The sequence below is a fragment of the Drosophila suzukii genome, chromosome 2L, assembly GCF_043229965.1.
Source record: "Drosophila suzukii chromosome 2L, CBGP_Dsuzu_IsoJpt1.0, whole genome shotgun sequence".
Taxonomy (NCBI): Eukaryota; Metazoa; Arthropoda; class Insecta; order Diptera; family Drosophilidae; genus Drosophila; species Drosophila suzukii.
Window position 1 is genome coordinate 16,367,876 of NC_092080.1, and position 15,524 is coordinate 16,383,399.

The window sequence follows — 15,524 nt, forward strand, 5'->3', positions numbered from 1 at the left end:
TGCGTTTATGTACTTATCAGTGACCTCGATAACTCTTTATTCTGGCAAAATTCGTTGGTTTAGCCGGCACATTAAGACTGCAGCAAAGTGCTTGAACAGCGCACCCCCCAGGGGCACCCACTGCATTGGGCCACCAATCTAAATTACCGCAAAAACCCAGCTGCTAGGCCATCCTACCTGGGAACAGCAACTCCATCCCCTGAAGGGACCTCCACTTTGTGGCTATCATTAGCACAAGGCACAGATCCTGACCTCCCTCGCTGCTAAACACTGTAATCTCCGGACTGCACTATTTTTGCCGCTCTACCTTTTCGTTAGAGATATATTAGCCTAATTTATGCGCGAAAGTTTTCTATCTGAACCAAGACAAGGAGAAGTGGGGGGAATCTAAGCCTGAATGGCTGAGCAATTTGGGTCCATGACTGTTAATGATTGAGTGGAGTTGAAGTTGGTGCTGGAGTTGGGGTCCAAAGGTAGTGAAGGGAGAAGAAGAGAAAAGTGTCGAGGGGTGGGGACAGAGGCCCAGTTTCGATTTGGATGCGGATTCGGATTCGGTTTTGGAGCCAAGCTTACTGCAGGCCGCATTATAAATTGTTTCTAGTCATGGCACGCATTATGCTGTCTCGTACCTTCGATGCAGTTCCCTTCTCAGCCAGCTGGCGGAGAAAAGGGGTAGACTTTCTCTTTTGGCCGGGCTCATTAAATTCCGTTCACACCGCCGCCGTTGTGGGTAGTGTGCACGGTCTGTCTTTTGGACGACTTCTGAGTGCCTTGTCTTTGGCAGTTAATCACAATTTAACTCGCTTTTTAACTGGGTTATTGTCATGATGATGGGGGGAACTGATCTTCTTTGTTTTAATTTTGCCGGCTCAGAGAGGCTCCGAGTATCTTAGTGTGTGGTCCGGTTCGTTTCGGCCGCTTTTTTTCCCAATACTAACCAACTTTAGTAGAAGACTTTAAATTTAAACATTGTCATGCCGGGCTCGCTGTTTTCCTTTGTTGTTGCCTAATGTTTTTGCAGCCGTCGCGTATCCGCTTACATCAAATACATTGCAAGAACAACTCCGAGCAACAAAAGCATCTAAAGCGATTGCAAAAGCCAAAGCAAAAAGCACCCAGTAGATACATTAGAAAACTTCCGTTGTAACGGCTCTAGATACTTTCATGCCCATTCCTCTTTATGCTTGCTGTTAATTTTTTACCTCCCGCCTTTTGCATTTATATTCATAAATGCATGTACAGACACCGAGAGAAATGTATAATTTTACAATAGAATAATAAGTTATTTGGTGTTATTTTATTTAAAACAGGATAAAAAAATATGTTTTATTAATCACTTTTATTTTAAAAAGATTACAATTTTGGAACGATATAAGTAACCCTCTTTTTACTGATCTTCACGAACTAAAAAATATATATGCATATGGAAATAAATAAAATTTAATTTACTTTTACTAAAAATTTCATAAAAAATCAGTTTTATTAAAATACAAAAGAAAGAAATATCCCAGTTGGACCTCCAATATATCAATCTATTAACTATTATCAAAAACTATACTTTTTTATCCTGATTAAAGCGAATAAGTTTTCATTGAATGTATTAACAAGTTTTTTAGTTGCGTAATAAAACGTAAACAAAACATATAAGTAACCCTCTTTTTACTTTTTTTCACGAACTATAAAAAGTAAATGCATTTGAAAAAAAAATAATATTACATTTACCTTTACTACAAATTTCATAAAAAATCAGATTAATTAAAATACATAAGAAAATAATAACCCAGTTGGACCTCCAATATAACAATCTATTAAATATGATCAAAAACTATACCTTTTGTATCCTGATTAAAGTGAATAATTTTCTTTGCATTTTTTTTACAAGTTTTTTAAGTTGCGTAACAAAACATAAATTCCTTATAGTATATTTTCTCTGTGTTTTTTGCAGTGTATTTTATTTGTATTCGCTCTTCTCCTTGTCACTCGCTGAAATACATAAAGACACAAAACTGTGTCGCCCTGTTCATTAAAAAGCAAATGGCCAGCACTTGTTAAATTAATAAACGACAAAAGAAGTGGAGGAAAAAGCACGATGCTATGGCAACTGAGCTCCAGGAAGTGGACGGGGGTCAGTGGAAACTGGGTGCGGTGGAATAACTTCTGGGACCGAGAATGCTTTTTATGTTCGTTGCCCCAAGTTTCGAATTCCTTTGCTCTTCCGGGCTTTAAACATTCTTAATGCTACATCACAAAGATCCCTGGATTTTCGGCAATCACGTTAATGTAACAAATGTGTGGCACTTTTAATTAATTAACTTCATCAAAATGTTTGGATTAGGAATTAAAAATATTCCTGTGAAATAAAGCCATTAAATTTCTCCACTCCCAGCCTTGGTTAAGTAACCTTCTTTTTAAATTCCGAATTCGCTTACACAATCCTTGACCTCAAGCAGAGAGAAAAAGTTTTGCGATAAATTGATTTTTGTGCTGGGGCTTACGGGCTGTTTCATTCTGCTGCCGGATTTGCTAAACAGATTGTCAACATTTAACCTCCGACCGTAGCTTGGTTACCTTCTCCGCTTCCTGCAGCCTGCATCCTGCTCTCCCTGCTCTTCCTGCTCAGCTTTGTTTCCTGATCTCAGCGAGAATCAAAGGCATAACATCCTCTGCTTGGTATTTGGTCTGTCACCACTAGCGGTTGGTTGGTGATATACTTTTATAAAAGAATAAAAATGCCAGGCTCCGGTTTCCAAGTCGCCGGATGGTGGCTGCATCTCCACCTTACGGTGGCGCGATGTCCTGGCCTTTATTTTCTCTTGGCTCTTTGGCTTTTGGCCAACAAAAAAAGCGGTGTCTTGCCTTCGCCACACGTTCTCGAGGCTTAGCTTTTCCACTTTTTCCGGTTTTCTTTTTATACGCCAACAAGGACTTTCATTTGCGTTACCCGTTACCCACTTGAACTGCCTAAATTCCATGCTCGAAACGTACTCCACCACATACATATTTCATTTTGCCTGAGTTTCAGCTTTCCCATTTTTGCCTTTTTTTTGGCAACACGCAAAGCAGAAAGATTTGGGGCTGGCAGCTAATGCCTGCTCCAACAACTAATTCCCATAACCATAAGTTGGCATATGTGTGTGCTCACGAGTACATCTGTCGATCGCACGTGTGAGCTGACCTGGCCCCAAGGTCAGAGGTCCCTTCCTCACGGGTAACTGAATTAGCAGGGCGGCTGCTCGTAAATTAATCCAGTTAAATGGAGATAGGGGTGGCCACCTACATATGGGTTAATATCTTTATATATCCCATGTCTGATGGCCCTATAAAAACTTTCATTTCAAGAAAGCTATAATCGTTTTTAGCTGAATATGAAAAAGATTGACAACCCTATATCAAAGTACCTACATATTTTGTCTGCTTAATTAAATTATAGGTTATTTAGAATGTAATTGTATGGGCTTTGTACACTTTATTATCTAAAAATAATTTTAAAATGGTTTTTTGTACTTGAACTTCATTGAATATTTTATATTTACTATCTTCTTGTTAGAAGATAGTGTCTGTTATTACTGGGCCTTTCCCATGAAACTAACAAGAACCTATTTTTGTGCACACAACAAGTTATTTGCTGCCGGCTGCGGTTATTGGATTGTGGTCTCTCTGTATATCGCTATTTGTAGTGAGCAAAGTGCATAAATACTTGGTGAACTTTCCAGTAAATGGGTCAGTAAGAGGTTTCATACACGTCTTATTTCTCTCACTCGGTTCGCTCAGTAATCTTCTGCTGACAAGCTCTGACAAGGAGACTCCCCGACTATTTTTCATACGCTCCCTGTACCGCACTCATTATATAAGCCTTCCACATGGCATTGCATAATGACGCAGTACCCCTACCACTTGGCTCCCCGAAAACTGAAAGACCTCTGTCTTTGTTGCTTCAAATTAAGTTTTAAGCATCGTCGAGCGGGACGATGAGGCTCTCTGCGAGCTGTCAGGCGTCGCTCGTTAGTACGTGTCAGTGGCGTAGACCCCCCTTCCGAACTACCTACTAGTCACCTCCTTTTTCCCAATTTTGGTAAACCCCCCACTGCGACCCCTGTGTCTTCTTCCCAGTCACGTCCTTTTGTTGCAGACCAAAATCTTTTGCTTCCGCAGCAATTGGTGGAAGGAAAGAAAGGCCAGAGGGGGTTACTTGCCATACACTTTCTAGTTTGCTATTTTTTGCCCTCTCGTTATTTCATTATATTAGAAAAATACCCCTTGAACAAGCTTTGATATTCTCTTAAAAAGATAATATTTACATATTGCTTGCGAAACTACTCGTCTTTGTATTTCTAATCCCGTTAAATTGACACACAATTTGTTTAAATATTTAAAGCAATCGGAGGCGGGTCATTGTTAGACGTTTACAAATTCTTCAGAATTTGTTTCTTTCAATAGCTTTTTCCATTTCATTTGCTTTGGCCAACATTTTGCTGTCGTTTCCGCCTCGCCTGCTGCCAGACGAAACTAACAACTGACACATTGAGTTCGAATTCTATTAGGCAAAAGTCCGTGTTGCAATTTTCCCCGACATGTTCCGCTCAAGTGCTCAAATGCTGCTTCTAGTGCACGTGCTGCTGGCCCAGAACCAAGTTGAGATTGCTCGAAAACAGGGCCCTGCCAACCTGAAAAGATAGCTAAAGAATACTTGGCGGACCGTTTCAAAGGAAAGTCGGAAGATCTAATTATAACTGCAAATGGGTTGTGTATAGAAAACTGGAAAAACAAATTTTCATAAACTCAATAAGATACTTTCAGTAATTATGTTAATTGTTTATGAAAATGTAATAATAAGCATCTTTACGCGTAAATTAATATGTTTCATAATATTTTCTGCGATGCATTTACGGAAATAAAAAGAAATTCGGTGATCCGCATGAAATTCATGATGATTAATAGATCATTTTCATGTTAAAAAATTCCACACAGAGAGAATTCTGACGTTCTCATCTGAGTTGAAAATGTTCTTAAAATGAGAACGACATTTTTTGAGCTCAAAATGTTTGTCCTTAAAATTTGATTTAATCAAAATTGTTCTCAAAACAAGAACGAAATGTTATACATTTAGCAAGTGGTTCTTAAATAAAATTCAATTTGCTCTCAAAAACTTAATAATCTCAATAAAGTAAGAACGGAAAGGACTAAAAATAGAACAAAAAGTGAGTTGCATATCGACTTGAAATGGATTGTTGCTGATTTTTTATAACGCGTTAGTATCTTTCGGTTTAAAGTTAGCCTATAGGCACTTAGTTAACTAGAAATTTTTGTTGATCATTAGGAATAATTTGATGTGCTTATTTCGCTGGGATACCATTTTATTTCATTTTTCTAAAGAAGGAGAAGATAGAAAAATGTTATGATGATACTTTATATTTAAGTGAGTGCATAAACCATTGCTTGCACTGATTAGTTTGTAATATAAAAATCGATTCATATAATACGTCTTTAATACCACTTCTGGCCTCGTTCAATTGTTATAGATCGCTGAGCGGAGCTTCATTCTGCTTCGATCCATACTTCACTTCCCGTATCGAATTTCAGCCACATCTAGTTTTAATGGATAGCAGAGAACAAGGTTGTCATGTCACTGGGTCCGTTGCTCAACTCTATCGCAACTCATCGTCATTATTGGCTCATTATAATTATCAGGTTGCAATTTCTCGCTGCCGCTCTCCAGACAATTCATTCCGCTCTAAATTATTTCTGCTTTCTGCAGCACTCTGCAATCCTATAAGTTGCCTCTTTGGCTGCCGCGGCAGTAACATTCGAAAACTGTAAATTGTTGCCACAATAATCGCAATAATTAAAAGCGAACCCGGCCACAAATCATGGAAAGAGCCCGCCAGACGCAACGTGAAAAGCGGAAAAAGCGGAAAAGCACGAGGTAATTGAGGAAAATCTAGAACAATCTTGGGATGGGCTGTCGGATCGCTGGGATCGTGGGGCGTTTTGTGAAAGGGTTCTTGATTAGTAATGGCAATTAAGAAATAAAATGAGCCGGCATATGCAGAAAGATCTGCTAATTGCCACGGATATGGCTAAGATATCAATTTGTTTATGGGCAGGGGGTATTAATGCAAATGTTGCAGAAATGACACTCCTTTTTTATAACGGCTATTTTATTCATTTTTTATTTAGTTAGAATTTTCTCTTGACAGGATGCATAAACTAATAATTAGTGAAATAATACGAATGTTTCTGAAATTATACATTAATTAAGTGCTGCATTTTTACTGAGGCTTTTTATTTCTTTTTTATTCTCTTAGAATATTCTTCTTAACAGGATGCATTAACTTACTATGTGTTCTACGCAAAAATGAAGATATCATAAAATATGACTTTTTTTTAGCATGCGCCATAAAATGTTAAACTACCAAGTTCGTTTTACATAAGAAAATATTAAAAAAGGTGCCTCCCCCAAATAAAATATTGCCATTACCTAATCACTGGAGAGTGACTATAAAAATTTGCATTTCGAGGTAATTCTTAATCTCGTTCGTTTCAACAAATAAGTGTCATCTTTGTGGTAAACAGATACCCGGCGCCTTGGTATGTGTAAATATATGTATAGATATTTTTGTCGCCGCTGTTGCTCTGGGCTTATCGTCTCCAAGTTTGGATGGATGTGCTTTGTTTGTTGCTGCGGCTTTTGCCTCTTAACCTTGAGGTTGGCGCCCAACGTGACTTTAGCTTAACAACCTGATGACGATTCTTGTGCCCACCTTCCCGTATCCTCCCACCTCTTAAAAGCAAGAAAATAAAAACAGAGAAACAAAAAGTCGAAATAACAATGTCAACATATACGGAAAAAACCAGGTGTTACTGGCACTGTGGCGGCATAAAAAGTTACGCAGTTCACTTTTCCTTTTCCCGTTTTGTGGGTAATTTGTTTGCATACATACGTATGTACAATGTACATTTGTATGTCAGAAGGGGGGCAGAGGTCGGGGCAGGTGTGTCACCAAGTGGTCGTTCCGATTGCTCCTCGTTGTTTAATTAAGGCACAAAGTCAAGGATTTGCATGCATGAATAACGAGCCTGAAAGATTCGAAATGCAGCAGGCGCAAAAAAGTGAATGGATTGAAAGTTTCTTTTTTCGCTTTTCGGTTTCTCTTGGCCGTTTCGATTCCAGGAAATAAAATGATATTTTTTTATGTATTGCCAGCAGTCATTTAAAGTGTTATCCCAACGTTGTAGCTTTTACCTGGCCATCTTTTAGTATCTGTTTTTCTTTGTTCAAATAGGACTGTCAATATTGGCAAGAATGCAATTATCTTCATGTTTACGCTTACTGAAGTTTAGCGAAAGAGCTTCTGACTTTCTTTTGGCTTCTGTTAAAGTAAAGTTTCTTCACTTCCATCGATCTGAAAGTTCGGACATATCGCCTACGTCAATCAAATAGGAGGAAAAACAACAGAGAAAGAGCGGTAACTGCAGGCAAGAACATCCATTAGATACAATCTATCTCGTCGAACATGAGCACAATGCAATTGAAAAGAGCCGACAGACAGCCATCTCCCATATTGATATTTCGACGGGGCTAGTGTACTTTTTATTGTATAATTTGTATTACCAGGTATTCAGGTGCAGGGGGGGATTGAACCTGGGGCGGTGCAACCTTGGACCGCGTATCTGCAAGTTGTTTAAATTAGTTCTATTCTTGTGCAATTTTCTACGTGGCACCTTTTGTGTGGCATCGCCGTGGATGCAGCATTCGCAATCGCATTCTTCTGTATTGTTAGCCACGCTCCCCAGCTGAAAGCACCGCCCCCGCCCCTGTCCCTGCCCCCCCTTTTCCCCCATCGGACAATTGCATTCTGCAGTACGTTTTGTATCTGTAGCTACAAAGCGTTCGCGCCCCTCTTTTTCGCACCAAAACTGCGCCTATGCTCTCGGGGTATCCATGTAATTTGTGCACATTTCGCTGTCTGTAATAAACGCGAAATTAGTTTCAACTCTTTCTGCTCTACACCAGAATTTTCCTCTTTTTCAATGCGAAAATAATGTACTCCAAATTGATTTTATTATGTGAAGATTTGATTCGCTTAGATCGCCATGGGCTGATGCAATTTCATGGGGATGATTCGATCATTTTTAGATTGCTTACAAGATGGAACTTTGTGTTAATTCTATACTATTATTAGGAACACTAGCTTTTATGTTATTAGATCAATTTAGCTCACATTATTGAGTAATTTTAGGAAATCGAAGGCACTGAAAAATATTATGTGTTTTAGGGTTTACAAAATTTAAGTTCCAGGATTATCAATTAAATTTTTATAATTTTCAGGAATAGTTAAGAAATGCAAGCTACATTTTATAATTTTTTAACCACTCCTGTAACCTTAGTAATAATTTTAAAGACGTTATTTAAGACGTTTTCGTAAAATACAGAAGTACTTTTATTATTAAAAAATATATTTGCTAAAAAAATTCGAGAAATACTCGTACTTATGTACATTATAAGGATTTTCAGAAATAGTTATGAAATGTAAGCTACATTATATAATTTTCTAAACCATTCCTGTAACCTTAGTGATCATTTCAAACAGCTATATCAATGTTGGTTTTTAAGACATTTTCGTAAAATAAAGAAATACAAAATTTATGATTTTTTTATGATTTCGGATAAGTTAACTAAATAAATGTATATAAAAAGAGCTACTCCTTAGGTTTGCAAATGTAAAATTTTTAATAAGAACATCAGAGTTAAAAATATAAAATGTTTAAAAATTATAAACACCCTCAATTTACCAATTCTTGCTTGCAACTCCCTTTTTTTGGCTGCTCCAGCCACGTTGCTGCCTTTGCTTTTTCGCCTTTCACGTGGTCGAGGCTATTTGTCACAGATCTGCTGCAATTTATCGCTCGCGTTTGCTCCGAATAATGGCAACGTTACCCTTTCGTGCTCCATAAACAATTGTACCTCCCAATGCACCCCCCACCGAACCGCCAGCTCCACCGAATGTATGTGTGTAGTTACCTTCTCCTCCTGGAAACTCTGGTTCTGCGGCAGATGCAGATGGGTGTCTGTGTGGGCAGCAGAATCTGGAATCTGGAGCTGAAGCTGGGGCCCCAGCAGTTGGCCAAACGTGCTGGGCATTGATTTTGGGAATTCTCGACCAGACCTTGGCTCGTTTATTTATGATTGCCTTAATTCGTTTCCGTGGGCGGTTCCTTTGTATGCAACTTGTAATTGCCTCTTTCTTAAAATCTCTAGAATTGAATCCGACTTTATTAACATTGTGTTTTTCTCTCTTCTCTACTTGCAGGTATGAAAACAAGATGAAAACATATATACTAACTTAAGAAAATCAAGAAAAGTGTTTAACCAAGCAAGTAACTAAATCAACTTTTCGTAAGTACAAACAGAAGATAAGTAAACGTTGCTTCTGCATTTTTAGATATCTCTTATCTGTCAGATACATTTCCGTTTGCTATGCAATCTCAAGTGCTTGACAAAAGGAAAAGGCCAAAGAATACTGCAATTTACACGTTAAGTTCATTAATAAATCAGAGGAGACTAAAGCTAAGAGGGGGCGTGGCAAGTCGGGGCAATCATCCAAGACCACACATTCACAGGCGAAAAAGATAAAGGGGGTATGGTTGGAAAAATTTTAACTGAAATGAAATGAAGTGTCAAAATGTTCGGAGCGGTAACGCCCTTCAAGGGCCACGCCCATCTCGAGCACCGCCACTTCCTGGTCGCAAGTGGAGCAATTTATTTAAGAGCCATGAGAATGAAAAAAGTCCATTTACATGACAATCAAATGGGGCGGCAATTGCAGTCCAGCGGAAAAAAAGAGACTCCCCAAGTTCAGCGTAGGTCCATGTAGATGTGGTCACTGGAGCTCCCTTGTGGTAGGTCGGATCGTGTGATATTTCTGTATGCATCGAACACTTTTTTGACTGCCAGGTGAACGGTTCATGTCCGATGAATCTGAACAAAGAAATCTCGCGGGGGTTCAAGAGACCAAGCTCCATAAATTATACATATCCTTTTTGCTTAATTTGGGAGATGTTTGAAAGCAAGTGAAATTACCTTTACATACATACCTTTAATGAAATATTTTTGAAAATATGGTTAGGATGCAATATTTTTAAACCCCCAAAGAGATTGAAATTTGTAATATATTCTTCGAAATTGATATTTTTACAAAGTGTTTATATATACCAAAATGAAGATAAAATATTTTTTAAACGCCGTCGAATAAAAGTTCATAGAACTCCTTTGGAATGAAGCCTCCAAGTCATATTTCAGCTATATCATTTTTCCATACATTTATCTCAGACCTTAATAGCTGGTTTCTTTGTACTGCTTAATAATTAATTAGCTCTGTCTTCATACTCAATTCAAAGGAGAATAAAAGGTACTCTAGAGCCGGTAAGTGCATTCAAGCTTCGACTCTTTTCATGGCATTATCCCTTCCTTTTGAGCTCTGCGTTGCTTAAACTTAATATCATTCAGGCCGTAGGCAAAGTGAAAGGAAGGTCTTGTCAGCTGAATTTATGTGGGTGACGTGTGGTTCTTGAATAAGCCGCCCGATGTGCCCCCGACCACTCCATCCACCGCCCCACTTCGAACTCTTTCTTCCAGCGGAATCATCTCCGAATATGAGTAGAGTGTCCGGGGCCTTAGTAACTTGGCAACATGGCAACATGGCCGCACTTGGCTGGCATCTGGGAGCCTCTCGAGCTTCTTTCACTTTACGCTTTCTTAGCTGCAGCCCAAAAGTCACTTTGAATCGCACAGCCAGCGAGGCATAATGATGGCGATAAGTCATTAAGTAGCTCAACGCTCGGCGTTCAACGCGCCACAGTGTTCACTTCAGATGACGTCGTTAAGAGGTAGCGCAAAGTCAATAGATCTTGAAGAGAGGGTGTAGAAGGGGCTGTTGTGGGGGCGGCCATGGTCCATTCACATTATTCAACCGTGCCACACTGTTTTCACAGGAAACTGAGGGCGCAAGTGCCCCAGGGTGAGTGCATTCTAGACTACACGCAAAAAAAAACTTAGGTTAACCGACCAATATATTAGTTAAATAGTCCCAACCCATCGAACTGTCACTTTGATCAACGAAATACTTACTCTCCCAACAACCAAATACACTCCACTTACCATTTTATAGTAGTTTACGACTAAATAGTAAGTAAAGCTAAGATCACGTGACTATTTTTAATAGCTGTGAACCTATTTTCACAGTTACGTAACTATCCGTATTGGTCTATTTTACCCATACGATTTTTTTGTGTGTAGAACATAGGAAGTTGCCAAGGAGACGACTGTGAAGAACTTTTAAAAAAATCAATAAGGAAAAGAAGCACGAGGTATCCAGTTAATTGAAACTGGAGTTCTACTTTTCCCTCCAGGTGAAATTTTATAAAAATATTTTGCAAGAATCCGTACAAACAGGCAGTCAAATCAAAGTGAACCCAACTATTTGTGTCTCAAAATAGCAAAAGTTCTGGAAACTTGTTAAGACAGCTTACACGTTGCAAACTATTTTTAAAGTCAGCAAACTTGGTTGAAAATACAGTTTGGAACCCAAAGTCCAATTCCATTTAAGCAAACCTTACACCTTAACTAGTTAAAATTCTGGCTTAGACCTTTCGATACTTTCGCCATGCATAACTCATTTCACTTCATTTCGTTTCTCCTCAGTTTCTACCAGCAATCTTTGTGTCCTTGCCCCCCATTTTAATTAAAAGTTTGAAGTGACTCACATAAATTCCAATCAAGATTTTAGTGTGCCCCATTGATTTAACTTTGCCCAGGAGCAAGCATTTCCCAGGCGTGCGAAATTCAATTAGATCAGAAGTCAATCAACTGCAAAAGGGGTGTTTGAAGTCGCATTTAAGGATGTTGTGTATGCATTTGGAATTAAAGAATAGTTGCCGTAATTGGACCAGCTACTGGCAATTAGTTTGATAATCGACTAAATTACTGGTCGACATGAGCTGAACAATGTCGATAAGAAAAGGTTATTAAATCAGAATGTCCTTTCTATTTTTGGGCTCGCTTTTGTCATTAGGCATATCAAACAAACTGCCTCGCATTTGTCCTTTCCCCCATCAACTTCCATCGTCACCATCACCGTCCCTATCACCATCATCATCATCATCAGCACATATGGGTTTTGTGGATTGCTGCGGTTGCCTATCAAAAGCATCGCCCTAAGGCTTCATGTCAAATGCACGAACCCAATAAATTTCATTCTTTAGGCAGCTCAAAAACAAAACCTGACAATGGCAGCTTGAGGTTAACTTTGTGCACAGTGTCCAGAAAGATATTTCTAAACCCATTTGTTGGGAGTATATAGAATAGGATTTTATATTGAGTGGATGCATCAATGCAATTTTTCTATGACACTTTAACCAAGGGTTAACAATATTAGACTGGCTATTATTATTCTTTAAAACCTCTAATATATGTTATTTATTTATGTAATACATTATAAACGTTGTAAAGGATTTGTATGCTTGTTTAGGGATCAAAACTATTAAAAATTGGAACTCATAATTTTACTGTTTATCTTAATCTTAAGGTTATCTTAAGTTAAGGTTAGTCAAAATAAACTTAAGTTAAACTTAACTTGTACTAGTAATAATAAATTTTTTATATGTGTGTATTTTATTATCATCTTTAAATTGGAGCTTTATGACACTGTACCTGGAGTCGGCTCCGTTTCTTTTTTGTTCCTCCACTGTGCTGGTGGTTTGTTTACCGAGACCTTCAGACAGTTTCCTGTCATATAGGTGGAGAGGTTAGGTACGAACGTGCATGCATATAGCCATGGCACATCCATTAGAGCCGTCCCTTAGTTTGTTATTAATGAAGTTTCCAAGAGGCTTTTGCACCTAGGCTCTTTCAACTTTGTCAGTTCCTGCGGGTAGGTTTCTCACAAAAAGTAAAGCAATGAGAACTGCAGATAGTCACTCTTCAAATGTTCCCCCGTAACGCCCCCTCTAATTTGATTCTCCTACCAACCAACCTCCTAACTCTAACTCACAACCCTGTTTCTGTGAAGCCAACTGCTACTCTGGGCCTTTCTCTTTTGCCACTCGACTTGGCCGCATCCCAGTTGACTTTGATTGACATTTGCTGTTGTTTGCATTTGCCGGAACAATTTCTGCCTTTTTTCTGGTACTTTTTACTCGTACTTCACCATGATTTCATTTCGCATTTTGGGTGGCCCAATGGCTGCTTTTTGCCACTGGAAATTGATCTGTTCGTTCTCCTTTGGGTTTTGACCCAGTTACGGATCGTACAGCGTATTATCCTTAGGATTCGCTTGATTCGATTCGTTAGTCACGCAATTTCTCAGGTGAAGGGAAATAGCTTTGAACCATTGCCAACTTTGTTGTGTAGCGACGGTGAATGCCTTTTCAGCGGATAAATGATATGGGAGTTGGGTCTTTGACTGGTATCTAGTGTGTGTGTCAAGTTCAAGGTCTTGTTTCTATGGTTAAATGGTTTCATTATCTGTAATAACGAAGCATTGATGGAGATGTGGTTAATCGCGGCAATAAAAATGGTACTTAATGGCTAATAAAGCCTATATACCTTTTATATGACATTTTCCACGCAACCAGTTAAGTATAAATCCCGAAATATAGCACAAAGAATAAACTTTCAATTTAAGATTATATCACTTTCTTTCCTAAGTTATTTTCCCCAAGTCATTCCGCTCTCTACGAGCATTAAAAGCTTTTAACTTGTCCAACTTTTCTGTGGCCCAAAAATGGACACCCTCTGACCCGATTTCATCCATGTTAGAGATCTACATTAAAATAATGCATTTTACGAGGCAAAGTAGTCTCAACATGCCCTAATTGCCAGTTTGGAAGTGGCATCCCCTTTCGCATGTCATATGTAATTAAAATTATTACAATCCCAAAAAGATAGGATGGGGAGTGAAAAGCCATGCACTCACATTCTAAAATCAGTTTACTTTACGTTCTTGTTTTTCCCCCCTTTCAATGGAATTATTTTAGGAACGCATTTTCCTAGTTGACTTCGTAGAAAGTCATCGTTTTAAGCGCTTTGCATGTTTTTCGAGTTTTGTGTTTGTGTTTTCGTTTGCAACACAAGAATTGGGCGGAACTGGTATAGGATTTGTGCATATTTTTCGGACTGGGCACTTGCTAAAGTTACTTGCTAGCTTTGATATATGGGCCAAGTACAATGGATGGGGATGGGTGGGAGTTTTACTCCCCAAATGGGTTAGAGTTCTACTACCCGACTTTACGTGCCTGCATTTTGCGTTGGTTGGCCAATTGTTAAATCGATAAATTTTCTTTTTACTTCAGTTTTTTATTTGTGTTTTGCCCAAAAACGTCATACTCCTAAGAGCTACTTTCCTTTTGCCTCTTGTTGCTTCCGCTTTTGTGGCCGTTGCTCTATATTTTCCACTATATTTTTTGTGGGTATTAATGTCGGGGATTTTGGGATTTATACGGCTTAGTGTACTGTTGTAGGGATTCTTTTTAGATTTTTTGAGGATTACACTGGGTACTTAAAATATAAATATAATCAAATTACGTACAGAGTCTTGTTGAATATTTAATAACTGCCTTTTCCGCTTTGATGCTCTTGGCCTTGTCGCCATAATTTTGTTCAGAAAACTCTTCAACTTTTCGCTAGGAGTTTGTTGAAATGGGCAATTTTAATGTAGCCCAGAGAGCAGAATAAATTTCAGGGCTCTCTTTTTCCATATTTTGATTTTATTTTTATATTTTTGCTGTAGTAATTCGTAGCCCTACTTGCTTTCCGTCTCGTTCTCGACCATTTTTAAAACCCGCACGCGACAATTATGCATATTTTTATAAATAAACACTCACACACGCGAGCACTCGCATACATTTACAAGCCTTTGGCCAACGGAGCGTATGCGTAATAATTTTTTCAACGTCAGGGCAGAAAATTCAGCCCACCATGTAGTATAAATGTGAACAAATTCCTAAAAAAAAGGCGACTTTTGCCCCATAAAAATATACGCCACACGAGAAAATACAGAAACAAAATATGCAAAAACGGCCTAATTGATTGCAAAAACTGTTGAATTTATGTAGTAAAATCGGGGGCGTGATGATAGTATATGAAAGACATTTTATTTTAGTGGGAATAGGCTCATGAGAAAGCTGCTTTCAGTTTGTTAGGAGATCGCTTGGTCTTGCTTGATCACTAAAATAACTCATAGCTTATCGTAATAGTGGAAAGCCATTTCCCATTTTTCCGCTCTCGCAGCATTTTGGTTGCTTTTCCCCGTTGACTTTAATCAACATTATCAGCTTATGTCGGGTCTAAGCTGGCAAGGCTCTAAAAATAATTACCCAGTACTTAGTGCGGGTATGAGTCCATAAGGCGAGACATCTGCACACGCATGAGAACTTAACCGCCAAGCCAACCGAATGATACTTGGCCATGGTAGAAGTGGGACAAACCAGGCTGAATTACTGGGTTCTGTAGTTCGTTCCCCCGCAGG

General features: G+C 38.7%; 1 protein-coding gene across 2 annotated transcripts in view; it reads left to right on the top strand.

The window, feature by feature from the left end:
* LOC108021103 (carbohydrate sulfotransferase 4) overlaps positions 1–15,524 on the top strand; it is a 30,536-nt gene that overhangs the window by 10,482 nt on the left and 4,530 nt on the right. The window contains exon 2 of one of the 2 annotated variants that reach the window (XM_036815740.3): positions 9,312–9,363. The exons of the other annotated variant lie outside the window; for it this stretch is intronic. Within the exon in view, the coding sequence (XP_036671635.2) occupies positions 9,312–9,348 (37 nt within the window). The 3' untranslated portion in view covers positions 9,349–9,363. Of the gene's footprint in view, positions 1–9,311; positions 9,364–15,524 lie in introns of those variants that run through there. 2 annotated transcript variants of the gene reach the window in all.